At 39.9% G+C, this 22447-nt stretch overlaps 1 protein-coding gene across 1 annotated transcript in view; it reads left to right on the top strand.

Moving 5' to 3' along the window:
- SORBS2 (sorbin and SH3 domain containing 2) overlaps positions 1 to 22447 on the top strand; it is a 240325-nt gene that overhangs the window by 116630 nt on the left and 101248 nt on the right. The window contains exons 4-6 of the mRNA XM_050947268.1: positions 1478 to 1504; positions 3145 to 3269; positions 4234 to 4854. Of these exons, the coding sequence (XP_050803225.1) occupies positions 1478 to 1504; positions 3145 to 3269; positions 4234 to 4854 (773 nt within the window). The remainder of the gene's footprint in view (positions 1 to 1477; positions 1505 to 3144; positions 3270 to 4233; positions 4855 to 22447) is intronic.

The following is a 22447-nucleotide window of genomic DNA, read 5'->3' as shown; positions in this document are numbered from 1 at the left end:
TTCCAAAGGAAAAAGAATTCCATACATGTGGATAACTTTCTTCAAATTAGTCTCCTTTAGATCATCTAATAATCACACACCCAAACATACCCCATGCCAATATACTGTATATATGGACAGAATTTCTGTCTTTCTCTTTGCCAAACACTCTAGAGGCATCCTGCCGTTTCCCACATTCTGGCACCATCCAAAAATCTCACATCACCCATGTATGACCCCCTTGATTTTGAATGAAGCCTCTCCATGCCCTCTTAAAGCAGTATCATTTCTTCTGGTATCTAGATTTAATAAGACAAATTATAGTTTACTGAAAAAAACAGGCAACAATATTGTTTGTTTTATTCCTTGTCTGATGTTGCAGTGATTTAAATAACCACAATGTAGTAATTGTCATAGCACAATATAATCCTTGATAAAATGTAATTTAATTGAGCAGTAAACATTGGTTACTTACAGTGCAATATTCAGAGTTGTGTATATATAGGTAACAGAGGGCAAACTGTGAGTATATAATTTCAATAAAACAGTTAGTACCTATTATATAGATCTTTTCCAATTGTGCAACATCAGAGGAAATTTATTAGAAACAGTTTTTTTCTGTATAATGTAAACTGTCTCTTCTGAGACTATAACAATTACTGTTGAGCTTCCTTAAATTAGATTAATTTCTACACATACAATTACATCAACTGCTTTAAAATGGTCTATGAAATTATCTTAATTCAGTACAAAGAAGACTCGTTGTTGCATTTAGAAAATATCCTCGCATATTGAAGCATAGGCAATTAAAGTTGTGGGGAAAAAAGACTAATGATAATATATATATAGCTTAAAAACAATTTCTCTATGACAAGGCTAATTTGACTGTGGTGGAGGCTCACTGAGTGTGTGACCTCATGGCTAAATTCTCTTGGTAGCAGCAGCTGCTTCGGACTTTAAAAAAGGACCACCACCACTATTATCCTTGAGTTTCCATTAGATTATCTCAGATACCTTTATTTAATTAGCCCAGTACTCAGAATGATTCAATATTGTTAGTATCGGTGGTATTGATTTTTAAGAAAATGGCTTCACCTGGTAAGACAATATGGATCAAATTCTAAACAAGTTACACTGCACATCCGTAGTGACTTTGCTGGGCCAGAGTGGGTATAAATTGGTACAGAATTTGGCACCACATACACAGCACGATAACACACATCCATCAAAACATCACCAAACCTACTACAATTTGATCAAAATCGCTGTCTTTTTAAAAAAATATATATTCTTATCAAAGTATACTGTGAGCCTAGTCCTACAATCCTTGCATATCTTAAAATTTCCCCAAAGTCAATATGAGGTCTGAGTGTGCAAGGAATGTAGAATCAGACCCAGTGTCACATGAAGCATACTGTTCGATCGCCAAAAAGGCTAACAGAATTGCCTGCAGTATTTTAATTTCCAGCATACACTAACTTGGCTATTTCTTTTTTAGGACCTGATTCTCAGTCTCCAGATTCAGGTAAATAAAACATTTTCTTTATGTGTAAGTGTGCTGGTATTGTATATGTGTGAATTATAGCAATCTTCCATTTATATAGCATCATGCATCCAAATGGATCCCAGTTCATCTTACAGACCTTACTGATTTTTGCAAACTATCTCAGGTGAAACCTGTGACTGAGAACCTCCGGCAGACAACCACTTGTCTGAAGTGATGTCAAGACTTCCAGGACAATTTTGTCCAACACTTAGTTAGATATCATATATGCCATACAGTCTGTTTTGTTCCTGTTTCTACAGAACGTGTAATACAGAATGCTCACTAGTTAGTGCAGCCACCTCTAGACTGAAATGCAGCAGTGGTTTAACAATGCATCACAATAGATCAGGGCAGAAAGTGATAAATGTCTTATCAAACTGAAATTACTGGGGGGGAATACAGGGAGGAATTTATCCAGAATACTGAGTCTAACACCTACTCTTAAAGAAAGTGCCACTGAATCTTTAATAATTACAAGTAATTAAAATCTCAAGTTTAGGTCTCATCCAAAAGATAGCATTTCCAGCAGCACAGTAGTGTAATACAATAGTATAGGCTAAAAACTTACTCAGATAGAAGGATACAACCTACTGATTCACCATCATGCATTCCAATAGCACTGAAGATTTCTTTTGAAGTCAACCATGCAAATACAGGGACTACATATCCCAATTATTACCCTGAGAACCATGCTTGCATATTGTATCCCTTTTCCCCACCCTTCATCTTATCTTCCAGTCTATCACATATTCAGGTCAGGAATGTGTCTTCATTTATATTTGGACAATAACTAGAGTATGAGGAACAGAAATATGAGTATAGAGGGTTCTTCAATTTAAAAAGACAAAGGATCCCATGACTGGCAGATTGGCAGAGGCCCTGGGGGTTTTTCCACCTTCCTCTGCAGCGTGGGGCACAGGTCAGTTGCTGGAAGATTCTCTGCACCTTGAAGTCTTTAAATCACAAGTTAAGGACTTCAGTAGCTCAGACATAGGCAGGGGTTTGTTACAGGAGTGGGTGGGTGAGATTCTGTGGCCTGCGTTGTGCAAGAGGTCAGACTAGAAGATCATAATGGTCCCTTCTGACCTTAAAGTCTATGAGACTGGAAGTTGGAAGACAGATTCAGATTATAAATGAGGAACAGATTGTTGGAACAATTGACCATCACTGGAACACTTTTTAAATATAGATGAGATGTTTCTCTAAAAAGGAATTCTAGTTCAACCAAAGCTATTGGACTTGAACAAGAATGAATGGAAGTCCTATAGCCTGAGTTTTGCAGGAGGTCAGACTAGATGGTCACAATGGTCCATTCTGGCCTTAAAATCTGTATGTCTTTGAATGCATGAATATCGTGGGAGCTATCACAATATAAGAAAAATAGTAACAATACTGATCTTGGCTCATCTAGCTGACAAAAATCACAGCTTGAGAAGTTGTAGCTTCAGGCTTATCCATTTAACTCTCCTTTTGATGTATATATTGTCAATAGTAATTCTAGCTACTGACTAGAAAGTTGTAATTTCAACAGTTTGTTCAATAGGTAGATTTATTACGGTACCATGGATACATAGGGACTATTTACCAAAAATCTGTTTTGATTTTTTTCCTCACAAAAGCTTGGACATCTTACAATGATGGAAGTAGAGAGACATTGAATGGAGACGCTGGTAGTTCATCTCTTGCAGCAAAAGGCTTTAGAAGTGTCCGGCCAAACCTACAAGAAAAGAAGTCGCCAACTCAGGTAAACCTTCACACACACAGTTTCATCCTTTGGTATTAAGTATAAGTGTTAGCTTACGAGTGCATTACATGCAGTTGTGATACCCTATAGTGAATTATCCAGATGTGTTTCTGGTAGCACCTGCACCTTTTATTACGTGTTGTATTATCTGTTTCTGCTAGACACATAAACATACACTATACAAGTCGGCTGGTTCAGTAACACAACAAACTACTTTCAAAGAGCAAGGCTGTATACAAATAAAAATTGGCCAGGTTCAATCAAAACCCTTATATAATTGTATTCGGACTTCAAAGGGTATTGATTAATATTTTACACTCTAGAGAAATACTTTCTTTATGGAACAAATAATAACTGATTGTAAAATTGAATTAGATTAATTTAAGAATAACCAGGAGTATTGTTCTTCAGCTAACTTTGCTAAACTATATAACAATTACAGAAAATGCCACGAAACAATATGGCTTAATTCAGAAACATATTTATAATAGTATTTGCATTACTATTTTAATCCAAAAGCTTTAAGAGAGAGAGAGAGTGTGTGTGTGTGTAATATGTATGTATGTTACTCACAAATAGTAGCTTTTCGACTAAAATGATATGTCAAGTACATTTTATGAACTATTTAAATCTCTAAAATTTGGTGATAATTCTCGAACAATAGTGTCGGTGCAGAATAAAATATATTTGATATTATGGACTCAGTTTGGATCACAATTCACTCTTTTAATTAACAAATGGAATCTGTGATTTCCTAGACATCAAAATACAATATTATTATCAGGTACAGTGTAGTATCTGATCCAAAGTCTTTCCATTGTATTGAATGGAATTTGGATCTGGCCCTTGTTCTTTTATTTGAAGTTACGAGTCTAACCCAAGTTACTTTTCCTGCTAACATTTACTTTCTCTCTGTTTCTCTTCAATGTTATTTGGCTGTGTGTGGATGCTTTTGGCAAATAAGGCACCTCTGCCACCCCCTAGAAAAGAAAGTTTTCATAGATCTGGAATAACTAATCACACAAAGGATGAAATTAATTTCCAGTCAATAACGACTAAGCCAACTAAAAAACTGTCCTCAGATACTGTCTGCTGTACTAACGAGGAGGCTATCCAGAGGACAATGTATTCTAAAAAATCTAACACAGGCATCTCCTATACACAAAAAATTACTAAACCACTGGCCTCAGTCTCCAACACAAGCACAAAAGCAGTAGCTGGCATTAGAGCTACTCTTCATCAAGGCCACAGACAAGCATCTAAAAAACGCAGAATTTCTACCCTGAAATTAACCCGGACACAAGACTCACTGAGTAATGTTCCTCATAATACACAGCAGCAGCCCAAGTCTAATGAAGAGCCAACATTTTCACAAAGGCCTGTTTCACCCACCTGTAACCCTGTGCCTGAGATACACACAGCATCTCTTTCCATTCAGATAGCTCCGCTCCTTGACAATAAAGCAGAGCCTGAAATCCAAGAACATCCACCTAGGCTTTTTCCAGACAATCCACAGATGCCTCCAAAAGATGTGGGACAAAAGTCTACAGCTCCTTCTTCTGCACAGTCCACAGAATGCAGTGTGGTATATTAAACTTTTCATCTTTTATTTTAGATCTTTTCTGAATCACTTAACACTTTTCTGGTTAGTATACTCACATTACCATGATTACAGCTTGTGTTTTCTGGGTAAAACTACCTGTTGCATTATTCAAAGTAGAAATGAACAGTTTAATCTTTTTCAAAAGGGTATTGCCTAAAGGTCGGATCCAGTTAAAGTTGGGAGGTGGGTTTAAGTTACATATTGAAAGTAAATTATCTGGCTCATCGTATTATACAGATGGTAAAATTATGTGCAATAGGAAAGGTGTGCTGTGAGTTGGAGGCCCATGTACTTCTTTGTGTTTGTACAGTGCCTAGCACAGTGGGGCTCCACTCATGATTGGCCCTTAGGCACTCCCATAATAAATGTGATTAATAATTATATTAGTGGTGCCCCTCCTAAGTGGCACTGCTTGCTGGGATCCTACTTTTGAAAGATAGTATGCTGCCACTAGTGTTGGAAGGAAATACTAGGAACTGGCTTCTGGTACATCTTTGAAAAGATGTCAGTAGGATTCCTATAAGTGCAGCTCTGTCAATGTGCTGGTATGACCCCACTCCACCAAGTCATCCTCCTCTGGGACCAGCTGGGGCTTCCAGCAATGCTGATTTTCTGTACTCACCAGCTCCTGGCAACCAAATTACAGCTGCCCTGTACACAAGAGATGAGTGGGAAGGAGTCTTTGTGCCATCTGCATCCTCTCTGCAGGATGAGACATGACATGGACCTACATATTCTAAGTTGCTCATTTTCCTAATTGCTCTTTGTTTATTGAGGTTGAAATTCTTTTCTCAAACCCACATGGATCCCAGTTCCAATTAGCGTGCATGGGAGTTTCAAATGGCAAGAGCAGGATGTCACAGATGTAAGCACATTTTTGGATGCTAAAAATATAATAATATTGAGATCACTTTTGTAGATCAGAGAGTTTGTTTTTTTTTCAAGTATCTGGGCAAGTGTATCCAGTGTTAGGCTGTCTGGTACACGTGAATCCATATCATGTGCTACAAAACCCAGAAAGGAGATTCTTCCTTCTCTTCTTTTTTTGTTTAAAAAACAAGGGTATAAAACATTTCAGAGAGTTCTTGGAATCATCTAAACCTCTGCTTCATTTTGACACATTAAGTTTCTTCTTAATAGAACACGGTTCATTAGGGACAAGAAGAAATCTTGCCCAATACCAAACGTACTGTATTTTCATTTGACTTTAAATCAGTCATAATAACTTGACATAACTATTTACAGTACACTATGTACAACATATGAGAGTAGATTTCCAATAAATAAAGGGTAACAAGGGAATGCACTCTATGCAATTTCATTATATATCATTATGATTGGACACAGTGTACTTATTACAGAGTTCACTTATTACTGGTTCATAAGTGAAAAACCTGCAAGTGGAATGTTATTGATTTTATGCCTAAAATCTCCTCCAACCAAACCCCACACCAGAGATTGTTAAAACAGATTATTATGGCTTATGCTGGTTGAATTATATATATTTCAGTATATCATTGTTTAGACTCGCTATCCGCTTGTGAAACCCATTTCAACATTCACAGTGGAAACCATTAAAAACTGTAGATGCGCCTTTATAAAACCCTTGATCCAGACATCATGAATAAAGAATAGTCCCGGTCCAGATCCAAATAATGCAGCTCTGACCCATCACTGTTAAAAGTTGAATTCTCTGTAGAGACAAACTTGTGAGGTTTCTAGAAGAAACAAAGGAAATCAACCTTACGCATTATGAACCACATTCATCACAGGTGTAAATCCACTAAAGTCAACAGAGTTACTCCAGGGATAAATAATGGCTCTATATCTTGCATACTTGAAGCTCCCAGATAACTCTGTACTTTTCATCCATCACAACCATACTATTCTTTGACATTGTCATGTTTTCAGAACTTTGCATTTAACCAGATTTTTGCCTCTGGACGCACCAAACACCTGCACTAACTGTAGGAGATTTTAAAAGAAAAGTTGTATGCAGAATACAGCTCTGTGACATTAAAATGGCAACATTTTGAAAACCCCCCTCCTTAGTACTCCTCATATAGACTAGCCCAAACAGTGCATGAGGTATAGGACTGATGGGCTCCTGTGGGCTATCTTGGGCAGAAATGGTGATCTAACAGATGTCATACAGTGCCCTACCAGCCTAAGTGAGATTTTGGGGGCCTTTGAGAAGAATACATTGTTCTATCCTGGGGAAGGTGTAATTTACCACTCAGATGAGGACTAGATACACCAGAGAAGTTTTTTTTAGTTTTCCAGCATTTTCTCCTGTGTCTACATTAAGAGACTTAATTAAAACTTAATATCATCCTCAGCAGGGACTGTTCCAGGCATGCTATTAAACAAACTCTGTCACTGATGCAGAAGTGGCTAGAAGAACAAGCTAGGTCTGGCACAAGTCTTTTATAATACTTAGTACAGTATTGTCCTTTAACAAATAATAATAATTAATGATCAAATAGTAAGACCTACAGGGTTTAGAATTCCCCATTCCAATAATTTGTCATCTTCAAGCCTGCGACACAGGCAGTTTTTTAGCAAGGCAGAGTGGCTATTTTTTCTGCATAGAATCACTGCCTCTCCACAGTAATGAAAAAAATGAGGTGTGAATGCCAACATTTTTCTGTTCCACAATTCAGAGCAAAACTGTTGGGTTTTGCAGGATTTCCCCTCATTTGGTAACTTGCCACACAAGTTCTAAAAATATTATTTTCTTTGCCGTTACATCCATATGGGTATAAGGAAATTGCGGGCAATGTTAAATGCTTGGCTTTGAATGCAGCAGTCTCCCTGCTTTTTTTCAGGTGACCCATATCCCCAGGATTGTGGTGGCTATGTAGGTATAGACTGGACAGTTGGATGTATAGTAGCTCTCTTAAATTTGAGCATTAGGCTCAATCTTTGCTTGTTGGACTGTATGGGGTTAGGCTAGAAAGTTCTTGCTCTTAATAAGTAATAGGTATTGTGATAGACCCAGGCCAGTTGGGAACAGCAGAGTAGTTGAAGGGAGATATACTGGCCACTGGATAAGCAGTTTTCTGTTCCCTGAGTGACCAAAGTAGGGGCTGCTCCAGGCTAATGAGAACACCTGACTCCAGTTAACCTGCTAAGAGTCGGGTGAGGCTGTTAAACACCTGACTCTAATAAAGGCCCCTCTGATGCTATAAAAGGGCTCACTCCAGTCAGGCCAGAGTAGAGGAAGTGTGTGTGTGAGGAACTGGGAGCAAGAGGCGTGCAAGAAGCTGAGAGTGAGTAGGCATACTGTTGGAGGACTAAGAAGTACAAGCATTATCAGACATCAGGAGGAAGGTCTGGTGGTGAGGGCAAAGAAGATGTTGAGAGGAGGCCATGGGAAAGTAGCCCAGGGAGTTGTAGCTGTCATGCAGCTGTTCCAGGAGGCATTCTAGACAGCTGCAGTCCACAAGGCCCTGGGCTGGAATCTGGAGTAGAGGGTAGGCCCGGGTTCCCCGCAAACCTCCCAACTCCTGATCAAACACAGGAGGAATTGACCTGGACTGTGACTTCTACCAGAGGGGGAAGGTTTCTGGGCTGTTTCTCGACCCACAGGGTGAATCTATGAAGCGAGCAAATTCGCCAATAAGTGCAGAACCCACCAAGGTAGAGGAGGAACTTTGTCACAGTATTAATTAGTACATTGATTCACCAATACTTCACTGCTGCAGCTTCTGCTGATACCTTATTGCTGATACTTCTAACAGTGTCAGGCTCTGACTTAGTGATTTTTATCTAAGTGAGTAAGTACAGTTTAAGTGACACCAAAAATGTAGAAACAAGTCAGGGACAATAAAGGAAATTGAGCCAGAGCTTTTACCAGCATCTGATATAGCTAAACCTAAGAATTGTAAGAGACAGGAAGGTGTTGAAAATTTTTATCAATTTTATAATCTGTATAAAAAAATACCATCACACAGTGGAATATGTATCAAAGTGGACCATACAAATTATGTCCCTATACATTTTTCTTCTCACTGTTATATCATAGTTGCTCACACCGTTAAATATCTGATGCATCATATGTATTCATTTAGGTAAATTGAAGAGTCTCGCCTAAACTCAGCGTGCTCTTCAGACAATTAAATAACATATTACACTAAATAGTTTGTACCCAAATGATCCATAGTAATGTTTGTCCAAAATATAATCACAATTACCCATAATAATTCACTTGCTAAGCACAGTCAGAAAAGATGGACTTCGCAGTATGTCCAAAATTTTAGAATTTGTTCTGGGGTGGTGGTTGTTGTCATCCATGATGGGCTGACAAAGAATATCAGCATAAAAAGCAGTGTTCTTTTATATTGGTCTGATAATTCTACCTTCTTCCTTTTCTGCCTTCTCCTTGCTTCACTGTGTAGCGAGCATGGTCACATACTTGCTCCTCCTGAGATTTTTATTAGATTAATACAATGGTTCACTAACTTATTTGAGTAGGCCCCTCCTTTTTTGTGTCTATAATTGTTTATGCCCTCCTTCCCCCACTCTCCAAGCATAACCCCAATGTGGCCAGCAGCACCACAGAAGTAAGGGAGGCAATGTGAAAAGTGACATTTGTCAATATCACTTTTCACAGAAGACTCAGCATCCTATTGCCATCCTTACTTCTGCCCTACTGCTGCCAACCTGGGGCTGACAGCCAGAGCCCGGCCACCTCCAGTGAGGAATGGAGGGGTGGGGTGGGAGGAGAGCCCAGGCTGCTTCCAGGTGACAGGGCTCCAGCTGTCAGCCCCGTGGCGGTGAGGCTCCAGCTGTCCCCTTTAATTCCCACCTCCCATATGTGCATGGCCCTTCTGCATTAGCCCCAGCCACCCAGGGCTGACAGCCAGATTCTTTATTTAAAAAAACAAAACAAAACAAAAATGCACACAGCTTGCACCTCTTTTGGAAGGCCCACCCCATTGTTTGAGAACCGCTGGAATAATAGATTAATGAATTCCAAAGTCAGAAGGGACGGCTTGATCATCTCATCTGACCTCCTGTATAACACAGGCCATATAACTTCCCCGCAATAATTCTTAGAGCAGATCTTTTAGAAAACCATCCAATTTTGATTTAAAAATTGTCACTGATGAAGATTCCTGCCCAACCTTTGGATTGTGTTATGCTTTTCCTTGCCAGATTTAAGAGCCCACTACTAAATATTTGTTCCACATGTATGTACTTACAGACTGTAATCAGGTCACCCCTTAACCTTCTCTTTGTTAAGCTAAATAGATGGAGCTATGAGACATGTTTTCTAATCTTTTAATCATTCTTGTGGCTCTTCTCTGGCTCCTCTCCAATTCATCAACATCCTTTTTAAATTGTGGGTACCAGAACTGGACACTATTCCAGCAGCTGTCACACCAGAGCCAAATACAGAAGTCAAATAACCTCTCTATTCCTGCTCAAGATCCCCTGTCTGTGCCTGCAAGGATTTCATTAGCTCTTTTGGCCACAGTATCACATTGGGAGCTTGTGTTCCAGCTGATAGTCCACCATGATCCACAATTCTATTTCAGAGTTACTGTTTCCCAGGATAGAGTCCTCCATTCCTGTAATTATGGCTTACATTGTTTGTTCTTAGATGAATACATGAATAAAATGCATAATGTTTGCTTGCAACCAGTTTACCAAACAATCCAGATTACTCTCTACAGTGACCTGTGCTCTTCATTATTTATCACGTCCCCAATTTTTTGGGTGTGTAGTCAGACTCCATAAGCTGTGTGAGTTTCACCAGCTGTATATATGGTACTGCTGTAGAACTGAGGCACAAGCCAATGTGAGGGTTAGTGTAGATCAGTCCCACTCCAGGATATGCTTTAGGAGGCAAGTTGACCTAGATTGCTATGGGAAATTGATGTTAAAAATACACTTATAAAACAATCTATTGGTAAAATCTTGGCTCCACTAAAATCAGTGACCAAACTCCCATTGACTTAGTGGGGCTAGGATATCACCCTATGCCTTTTACAACAAGACCTTATGGTGCTATTATAGTTCACAAGCAAGTGTCTGAGAGAGACAAAAAACTCATGCATATGCAGTGCAGCAACATCACTTTAAAAGTTTGATAGACTTGTGGATTCTACAGGATTTTGAACCATAAAATGCACAAATTCCTTCATATATACTTAGCTCACAGGTGCCAACTTGAAATGGCTTCTCGTCAGATTAAGTCCACCTGACATGCTTTTGGAGTTTTTTGTGAGCTTTTTGTGAGCGATGTTCAGAGCTGCCACAGGAATTCTCATGAGGGAACACCTCCTATATAGCATTGCAAAATCCTATAGTTAATCTTGTGCATGTGAAGGAGAGTGAAGTGGAGATGGGCATGGGAGTGGAGTAGTCAACGCTTCCTAAGTGATGCCAAATGAGATAGTGTAGTCTAAGTACTGATTACATGTGATGTCACATATTATGGAAAAGTATGACTGAGTGTAAATAAGAGACAGTCCCGTGTTGTCCAAGAGTGATGTGCAACAGCTTTGCTGTAAGCCAGAATGTATCAATGTTTTCTTGTTACGTCTGGACTTTTATTCATACTTCATTTCAAGGCTGATTTGCTAGAATTTAAGAGCAAGCAGAAGTGTGGTATGACTCACTGAATGACAGTTTATAAACACACCTACTCAGAGAAAGGTTAAACTCCTCAAAAATATAGAGCATGTAACGAGTGAAGCATTCCAGGTGGTTAGTATTGTTTTTTACATTCCTTGAAGCCTTTATCTGGTAGAACGTTTTGAAAGATGCTGCTGCTCCATAGGGTACTGACAAAAAATCTAAGGGGAAAAATTGTCTATTCCATCTTAATAGGGAACTCAGGATTTCTGAAGAGCTGTCCTTTGGAGAGAAAGTACATTACTTATGTCCAAACTGTTTACAGGCTAAAGGAGAGCAGCAGAGGGAGACAGCAAATCAGGGTTTGTGGTTAAGCACTGAGAGACATTGCTTCAGATTGACAAAGTGTTATGCGTCTCTCACCTGTGAGGTAGGAATGTGAAAAGTGTATCCTTGAAGTCCTCATTTTGTGCCCAGTCCCTCATTGTTCTACAACTGGTTCAAAAGACTTAAGTGCATAGAGTATGGTCTGCAAAACTGAATCCAAAAACAAGTTGTCTTATTTGTTTGAATCCCACTGAGATCTAATCCCAATGTATAGGTACATGCTTAGCACCAATGTCATGGTAGAATAAAAATTCTTGTGCTCTTTTTTTTTTTTTCTGATGAAAACATTTCAAAGCATTATGTAAGTAGGTCTTCCGCATGGGAAAATGAACTTGGAATTCCTAAAAATGTTTCTATATAGTTTCAGCAAATGGAGACATTAATATTTATTAACCATTGACAATGTAGCAAGCAATGTACAAGACAAGGTAGACAGATACACACTGTAAGCCTGTAATTTCTTTGGGACAGGGACTAAGCAAAAACCAAAGGTAGAGTTATAGTATTTTATTCTCACAGTGTGAAGCTGAACAAATAATTGTGTTAAACCCTGTGGACTGCTTCGTCTCAATTCAGTTGCTTCCAGTCTAACTCTACTAGTTCCCTGTTCCCACAGTGTCCTGTCAATGACAGTCCCTCCAGGGAACATGGGCCTTCTGACTCCAGTTCCACTGATAATGATACAACTTCCCTATTTTACGAACATTTTAATAAAAACATTAAAAATAAGTGAGGCCCAGATCTCCATCTCAAGTCCCTTTGGCTAGAGGTTACTAACATTCTTGTCTTGAAGTCTTGTCTTTACCCCCCCAACTCTGCTGGTTAAATAGTCTTTGGACTTTTTTGGCATCCCTGTGATGGGGTTTTCCTCTTTGCCAAAAATGCTAACACAGCATCTGAGCCAGCCTTGGGTTACAGTCTATTAGATGTTTCTACAGCTGATTTTTCTACCTTACCATTACTCTGTGCTGGGAGGGGAGGGGTATGGTGGTCCAAAATCCCATTTTCTGTGAAAATTCCTTGAATTCTTCCAAGGCAAATTGGTGTCTGTTGTTGGGGAATATAGCGTCTGCAATGCCATCTCTAGCAAACTGGACCTTCGGTTTTCTAATCATTAACTTGTTTCTTGTGTGAGGCAGAACATCCGCTCCCAAAAATTTGAATAGTAGCTCACTGTAATCAGGTATTGCTTTTCACTGAAGGTTAGTAAGTCTGCTCCCACCTTTCCCATACTTGAGTGGGTAGGTCACATAAGTGCCTTTCTTCTGGTGGTTATCACACAAGCAGCAGCTGTATCACTGGAACAAACTTGTGTATTCATTACCAGCCTGTAAACACACATCAACCCTTATAAGACACTGTCAGTGCCCAAATGAAAGCATGTCTTTTTTGCATGACATCCTTACATAATGAGGTGAGGACAACTGCTCTGTGTCCTTGGAAATGATTCTATCCTGCACACTCAGCTGATCTTTAATTTGAAAATGGAGTCCTGCTCCTGCTGGTACTTGGCTTTTGTCTTCCGGCCACCCTGCTGATATTGCTCTCTTGACAGTCTGTAGTTGGATGTCCTTTTCCCTAGCCTCTTGGATTTCCATCAGCTTTTTTGTAGAAGGTGGGAGATAGTGTAGGATGTTAATGATTTAAAAGTCCTGATCACCTTCCTCCAATTCACTGATGCTGGGTATGTGCGCCTTGCTCAAGGTGTCAGTTAAGAGCGGTAATCATCCTGGACAATATCTGATCTTTACCCAGTAGCGCTGGAAGTGTAGCAACATGTGCTGCAATCTCTTTGGAGCATTAAGAAGGAGCTTTGCCATGATTTTCTCTAGGGGTTGTGGTCTTATTGCACTGAATGGCCATAGCTATACAGATGGAATTGCTCGTCTCAAAATACCATAGCAAGAAACTCTTTTTCTAGTTGTGTGTATCCCTGTTTGGTCTCTGATGGGGCTCCGCTGGCATAAGTGTCCAGCTGCACCTGCAGAACTATATCCACTCCTTTCTCTGGTGCCTCACAGTGTAGTGTCAAAACAATGAGGAGCCCTTGTGGCACGTTAGAGACTAACAAATTTATTTCAACAAGCTTTTGTGGACTAAAACCCACTTCATCAGATGCATGGAGTGGAAAATACAGTAGGCAGGTATAAATACACAGCACATGAAAAGATGGGAGTTGCCTTACCAAGTGTGGGAGGGTCAGTGCTAATGAACCAATTCAGTTAAGGTGGAAGTGTCCTATTCTCAACAGTTGACAAGAAAGGGTGAATACTAAGGGGGGAAATCACTTTCGAAGTGCTAATGAGGCCAATTTCAAACAGTTGACAAGAAGGTGTGAGTATCAGCAGAGGGAAATTACTTTTTGTAGTGACTCATCCACTCCCAGTCTTTATTCAGGCCTAATTTGATGGTGTCCAGTTTGCAAATTAATTCCGGTTCTGCAGTTTCTCGTTGGAGTCTGTTTCTTCAGGACAGGGGCACACCTTAGCATTTAATTCAGCATGTCAAATGCTTGTTTGTTGAGGACCTGCCCAACACCACTCAGCATCCTGCCTTGTGAGCTGTTTTGCGTTCTGCTGCCACAGCCAGGTGTGGACAGAATTTGGACAGAAAATTTATCATTCTTCTGAAGCATTGCACCCCTTTTACCTCCACTGATGCTTTCATGTCTTTAGCTGCTTTGATCTTGTTGGGATCTGCTTTCAGTCCTCTGCTGTGAGTAGATGTCCAATATATGTCACCTCACACTATTTGAGTTGCATTTTTTCTGGGTTGAGTTTTGTGTTCTTGTCTCTGCATCTCTGTAGAAAAGCTTGTAGTTTTCTCTCATGGTCTTGTTCAGATTTTGTATCATTGCTTCCTTCACCTACAATGAGGATCTCAGCTGTAGGTATTTTCAGACCAGGCAGTCCTTCCAGCACTTGGGTGAGTTTCCTTTGGAACATGTCTAGTCCCGGGCTTATGCCCATTGGCATGCACAACTATCTGTAGGGACAAAATGGTGTTTGCAGAGGTTGTCAGCAGGCTGGACTCTCCCCAGGCTTATCTGCCAAAACCTGCTCCTCACATCACAGTATAAAGATCCAGACTTTGGGAAGTTCTGGAAAGAGGTCATCAATTGTGGGCAGTGGATCTTTTCAGTGCCTGGTTCAATTGGCTTTGGGTCTATGCAAACATATAATTTGCTTGATGACTTTTTTATCACCTGCTTACCCAGGCGGTACTGGCCTCTACAGGTGCTACAGGGGGGAGGGATAGCTCTGTGGTTTGAGCATTGACCTGCTAAACCCAGGGTTGTGAGTTCAGTCCTTGAGGGGGCCACTTACGGATCTGGGGCAAAAACTGGTCCTGCTAGTGAAGGCAGGGGGCTGGACTCAATGACCTTTCAAAGTCCCTTCCAATTCTAGGAGATTGGCATATCTCCAGTTATTACCTTATTACAATACCCCTGCTCTGCAAACTTTTGAGCTCCTTGCATTCTGGATTATGTAGTGATACTGGAATTTTCCTTCAGGGTATGCACTCGGGCTCTACTTTGAGGTCTGCTTCCAGTTGCAGCTGTCCTTTGAGGCAACTGTCACCTTTGAAAACATTCCCATGTGCTTTTAAAATGGTCTCAATTGTCCATGGGACTCCCTCTTTTGCTTCTTGTACTGCAAAAATAAAATTCTGACACTGCACACTGATCTGATCCATGGCCTGTATGGCTATATTCCCCAAGAGGGGTGTGTGGTATTTACTATCCACCACTACAAACTTCATGGTATCATCTGTTATTTTTCAGGATAGTTGCTATGAAGCCACATTTTCCTGTGGGCTGCATTATGCTCATTATACATTATTAAATTGCACCAGCTCTTTGTAATGGGTGTGTTTGGGTCCAGTTCACCCCAAGGAATCACATTGCAAGAAGCCCCACTATCCAGCTGTAAAGGTTATGATTAAATAGATAATAACATCTGTCTCTCTCCTGGAAGGGGTGTTAGATGATGACTATAGCATTTTGTGTATTTCTATGTTGCAGCACAGGGAAGTATAATTTTCAGTTTTATACTGATCTGCATTGATTTACCTTTTTATAGACATAGTTGATGACAAGACTAGACAGCCAGAAAAGGTTTGGTCCTAACCAAAGGCAGAGGGCAAATAGAGTGAAGGTGAAATATTAGCTTAAGCAGTGCTACTTCCCCAAAGGCCCTTGTTCTACATAGTTACTGGGCAAGCAAAGGAGTGCTACAGCCACAAGTAAAAGAAGAAAATAAAAGGATCTCAAACTTAATATTTTGGGAGGGTAGGGGAGAGTCAGCAAGGTGAATCTGTGCACGGACAAAGATATGAACATGTGCATGTGTATGCAAGTATCTATAAGGGTATGTGAGTATACATGTCCAGGACGGGGTATAAGGGTACAGGTGTGCATACATGCATGGAGGGCATGTGGGGAGTGCATGCATGCCAACAATTTGCATATGCATGGAGATGTTCATAAAATATGTGTGTGCGTACGCGTGCATCGTTTCTATCTTTCTGGGCAGCCATTTTTCTTTGTCTTAGTTGTATATGTGGTCACCCTTTTCTTTTTGTTGTATGGCCCCATCAGGCCTCCCTTTGTGAAGTGCAGAGACATAGCAGATTTGCAACCTGAGGGCCCTTACCACAATGTAATGTAAACATGGGTTAGACAAATTCAGGATGGAAATTAAGTGAACATTTTTAACAGTAGGCATAATTAGCCATTGGAACATCCTAGGGTGGATTTCTCATCACTTCAAGTCTTTAAATCAGAATCCTATATATCTATGATACTTATCTGGCCCCATCACTTCACAGTCCTTAATGTATTTATCCTCACAGTGCCTTGGTGAGGTAGGGAAGTGCTTCTGTCCCTATCTTACTGAGGCACAACAAGAATAAGTGACTCGCCCAAGATCACACAGAAAGTCTCTGGTCAAGCAAGGAGCTGAGCCCAGGTTTTCTGAGGCCCACACACTTCACTATCCTTCCTCTTGTAAGAAAATTGTCTTTCTAAAAGATAAGCTATAGCTTATCCAGAAGTTATGGGCTTGATGCAGAAACTATTGGGTGAAATTCTATGGCCTGTTATGTAGGAAGTTAAATTAGATGATCATAATGGTCCCTTCTGGCCTTAAAGTCTCTGAATCTGTGGCTCAAATAAATAAATGCTTATTTCGATTTTTAAAAGATATATTCTTTAAATGAGTTTTATTTCCCTGCAGGTGTTTAGTTTTGCTTTTAACTCAGCAAAGCAGATGATAAGAAGGGAGGAGAAGGATGGAGGCAAGAGATAGTTCATCTGTTCTTGAGTAGCTTTCCTAAAAGGGCCATGTATCTGTGAGCCCTGACAAAGACAGCTAGCAGCCTTCAGAGCTCTAAAACCTTGGCTTATCACAGGCTCTGTGCAGCAGTGCTCAAAGTTCAGTAGTAGCTGTTTGTGAGATTGATGCTGTCTGATGCAAGCCAAGCTATCTAAGGGCCACTTTGGGGACAAAAATCACATATTGGATGAAGCTCATCTCCAGGGCTGAAATAAGACAAATGTAGAGACCCAAAGCCTAAACTATTTTTTACATGTTTAGTTTTCTTTTATTTGGTCTGCATTTTCCCTCATCCTTTGGGAAACCTGATAAAACACCATAGTTCAAGAAGTGTACATCTAACGTCTCAGCTACATTATTCATCAGATCATGTGCATCTAGAATAGAGTTTCAAAGAAACAACAGGCTGAAATTCCTGTAGCTCTCAACCATCTCAACAATTTAACAGTATATGGCATCACGCATAAAAAGCATCACAAATCCTTTTGTATGAGAGAGATGAAAGGAAGTTGGAGGATGACACAAAGAATGTGGCACAATGGAGGAGAATGTTTCATGTATTTAAACATTTATTGACACTCCTGGAAGTAAAGACTTGCAAGAAATTGAATTACAATTCCATGCTAAACTACTGGCTTCAGTGTTGTTGTGGTACACTCAACTAGCCTAGAAGGATGCTTTGTGACTAAACTGGGACTTTCGGATGATACAAGGTCCTCAGAGAAGATTTAACATTTTAAAAGTTTTCTTCAGCATCATGTCATAACAGACTGATAAAGCCCAGGCTATGTATAATAGAGCAAGTCAGAAAATGAGTATCTTTCCTGTGGAAAATTACAATTATTTAGCAAAAAATTGAAAATGGCAATATTTTGCTTTGGAAATGCTTCTGCAGTGATTTACAAGAGCTGTGGTTTGAGTGCATCATGCACCCAGTCTCCGCTGTAGGCTGGTAAATGGTAAGACTGTATTTCTCCTGATGCATCATAGTCTCCCCATCTTGGAGAAGGAAAGGACTGCAGTGTTTGGAGACCCTGGCCATGGTGCATCATGGGAGATGTAGTCAGCTGAACTGTAACTCTTATGAGGCACTGCAGCAGCAATTCCAAATCAGAATAGCTCAGGTTTTGGACAATTTTTTAATTACAAAAATCAATGGAAATGAAACATTTTTTGTCCCAAAAAATCAGTTTGGTTAAAAGCCCAATTTTTTGTTGAAAATCAATTTTAACTGAAAATTTTCTACCAGTCCTAAGGTATAAATTTTACACTGGGTGTCAGGATCATGCAGGCAATATTTCACTGTTCTTGCAATAGCAATTTGGCTGGGAACAACTGGCAATTTCACACAGCTCTGACTACTGCTCCTGAATATGATTAAATGTTTCATGTGTAGAGAATGATCCCTTCAAAATTATGAATGACAATAATAGTAATTCCTAGCTTTTATGTAGTGCTTGTCATAAGTAGATCTCCAACTGCTTCACAATCAGTAATTTTTAAGAATTCTGATTACAGTTAAGTAGATTAAAATAACTGTTTTATTACAAGTAAACCACCAATCAGATTTTGCTTTGTAAAATGCATTTAACTGCAGATGGCAACCGTTACCTTGATGTTTACCAGCAATTCTGCAGAAATCATTCAAATATAATGTCTCTCCAAAGTTTTCAAAATTGGTGCCTAAAATCATATTTAGATCCCTAAATAACTGACTTGATTTTCAGAGATGCTTAGCACACACAATTCTCATTTAGTTTAGGTGTTTAAATATAGATTTAGGAGCCTATCTTTCAGCAGTCAAGTTTGGAAATTTTGGCCTCAGCTTTTACTAATTAAAAATAAGAGGTATTTTTACCCATTTGTAAGAGTATGGGTGTAACTTGATTTTTGTGTACTATCCTCTTCTACCTATTAACAGAATGAGTTCATTTACTTATCTTTGAGTTTTCTCATTTGTGTCTTGACTGTTGAAGCAAGGCCAGCAATTTGGTGTCATTAAACTTGCACCATTCAAAAAAACTCATTTTGAAATACCAGGGGACTGTCTTCAAAGAGTATACTGTAGTTTGTCATCTGCCTATTTTATATTGATTATAGAAATGCTATAGATTTCATGCCTGACATTTTGCTATCTATTACTCTTATATAGAGATCTGCTGTAGCCATTTAGAGTGAACACATGCGAACAAATGTAAAGAACTTCATTTGGGACTTCTAATGGGAAGGAGGAGGAATATGTTTCATTTCTTTTTCTTTCACAAGTAGCAGTAGTGTGAAGATCACATTTAGTAGCTCCACAACCCATGATATCTCGTTCTGCTCACGCACAGTTTTTCAACATCTATAACTTACTTATTCAAAATACCTGCCCATTGATAGACCCAACTGAACTTCTTCTCGTACTTCTTGGATATGGCTATAATGGGCCTGATCCATAGTCCAAATCAATAAATCAGTATTTACAAATTTCCTGAAGTATTGTCTTCAACATAGTACTTTTGGGAGCGTGTCCACAAGCTATGAAGGAACACAAAAAGATGACAATGTGCTCTGGGTAGGTAGTAATTTGGGTAGTTAAAATACTTACAGTTTACCAACACTCCATGTTGAGGGGTATTCGTGACTTTTAAAAATTCTTTGGACCATCTTCAAAAATAATGTTTTTTATATCAGCTGAGACACATTTTAAAAGGAAGGGTAATGGCTATCCCTACTAAATGAACTCTAGTACTGATCAGAACATTAATGTTTTCATTAACAAACTTGAGAAACTTCACAATGGGAGAATTCACTAAAGAGCAGAGCTTAGAATTCCAAGACTCCTTCTGCACCCAGTGGTGTTAGATTGACACCATTATGTTCTTTGATAGCATAGTCATATTTACATCTTTGTTTCATGAAATCTATGATCATTTGTCAGACAATTTAAACTCTTTGGGACCGATTTCATCTTCTCTCTGGATGCACCCTGAATGTCTTTCCCTGTGTTGTCCACCTTTGACCTCTCCTTTTCTCAGGCATGCTTGTAGTGATCCCAGCTAGGAGTCAGAAGACTCGCTAGATTGATTAGTACCCAAGTTGCCTTTATCTCCTATACAGTAATGTAGACCTTTTAGCTCACAAAGACATTTAACCATTTCTTCTGCTTTAGCTGCTTAGAGGACACCTAATCTCATGGACCTTAGGGCTCCCTATTTTCAAGGCCTTACGATTTTTATTATTTCTTCTAAGGGTCTTGAATTGACCTGCCTGGTATTCATCAGCACTAATGATGGATCTGTCTTTCCATTATTACCTGTTTATCCAACAGTACATGGAGAAAATTATGTAAACAAATTAATGAAACCATTATATATCTTAAACACCTGACATTTTTCTGCTATGTAACATATTGTTTCACGTTTGCTTGTGAATGTTTTTATTGGGATAGGGTGTTAATATAGATTAATCTTCACAATTGCCCTAGCTATTCTTTTGGCTGCCCTTTTTTTTTTTTTTTGAGAGACAGTTTCATTGATAAATCAGTCAACTCTAAAAATCAAGTTTCTTTTTAGTCACTCAACAAGCCATGGACTTTCTATATAGGAAGCTTTCTGTTTTAAGTAAAAGAATTTTGATTTCATTTTAGAGTGTAGCCCTGAAATACCACTCAGAATAAGTTATGATTCTTAACTTCATATGAGGCAGTGCTTCACTGTCATAACTCCTTATTTTTGTACGTACCATTAATCCAATAATGGCAAATGATTTTTTCATTTGGAACAAGTAAATTCTATTCACCTGTTAAAGGATCTGTTCTGTAACCTTCACTCATAGGAGTGATTCTATTTACTTTATTGGGACTGCTCATATAAGTTCTTCTCAGGGGGAATAAGGGTGGTTCTTCAAGTATTGTCCCTATGGGTGCTCCACTGTAGGTGTATTGGTGCTCCTGCATTTTTAATCGGAGAATTTTGACAGTGGTGTCCCTTCGGCCCGTATATGCGCCCTCCCTCCCTCCCTTGTGGTCTGCCTTGAGGGTATCTAGCACTGCATGGGCAATCCACCCTCAGTTCCTTCTCGACTGCCCTTGGCCTGAGACGGAGCAAATATTAGTCCAGTTTATTCACTTACTTTATATTTGGATAGTGTTAATTTATAGCTCTTTTAGTATTTCCATTCTTTGTTGCAGTAGCTTTAAAGTTTCTGTTCTTCAATTTAAAAAATAATCGTTTGACCCATTTTCCTGCCTTTGTTGTGAGATTGCCCCCCTAGGGGCATGCCCAGTTCTCCTGGTTTTAAAAGGAGCCTCTCCTGCAGGGAGGCAACTCCTGTGATGGACGGACACGACACTCTCGCTGCATCCAGTGCCTCAGAGAGGGACACATCCCACAGAAGTGCACTTTCTGCCAGCACCTGAAAGATAGTTCCCTAGAGAGCCGGGCACTAAAGCTGAAACTCCTCGTGGAGGATGCTCTTAAATGGACATTTGACCCTGGTTCTGATCTGCATCCTGGAGAAGACTCGTCCCCAGACCCATCAACTTCCAGAGAGGGAGAACTGCAGAGAAAGTCAGCTGACTCCCCCCACAGAGCATCCAGAAAAAGGGTTGCAAGCCCCCAAACAGAGCTCCCGACTAGCCAGAGAGATGGCTGGCATGTTGAGTCACTGCAGCTCCGATGGCTCTGGGGCTCAGGGCCCTAAAGAAACAGAGACTCCCAGATGTGAGCTCTGCCACAGTGCCTAAAGATCTGAGGTGCAAAGGCTCTGAAGCAGCATCATTGCCTGCCAGAGACAAGAATAGAGACCATACCAACTCTACTAAATCAGCACCCACAAAAACATCCTTGGCACTGAGTGCTTCAAAGCAGCCCTTGTTGGAAGATGCCTCCCATAAAAAAAGATCAGTGCTGATGAGTTAGCATTGGCAATCACTAACAGCACCAAGCGCAACAGTGGTAGTGCAAGAGTTCCTGCTTCTCTAGGGACTGCAGGAGTTCCTGCTTCTCTAGGGACTGCAGGAGTTCCTGCTTCTCTAGGGACATTATGATCACAGAGGAACTAGAATCCAGTGAGAAGTCAGACAGTGACCAGGATGACAGTTTTTCTCTGGTGTTACATCACAACCTGCCATTATGGCATCTGGGACCTCCTCAGGTACACCTACGCTCTGATCCCCAATCTTCCCAATATCGTCATCCATGGGTGCCACACCCATGCCATTTACCAGTGGCCATACTGTGATCAGTGAGCAGCCTATAGGCCTCATACTTCTCGCTCTTCTA

This window comes from Gopherus flavomarginatus, chromosome 3 (genome assembly GCF_025201925.1).
Source record: "Gopherus flavomarginatus isolate rGopFla2 chromosome 3, rGopFla2.mat.asm, whole genome shotgun sequence".
Taxonomy (NCBI): Eukaryota; Metazoa; Chordata; order Testudines; family Testudinidae; genus Gopherus; species Gopherus flavomarginatus.
This window is presented reverse-complemented; position numbering and strand designations above follow the sequence as displayed.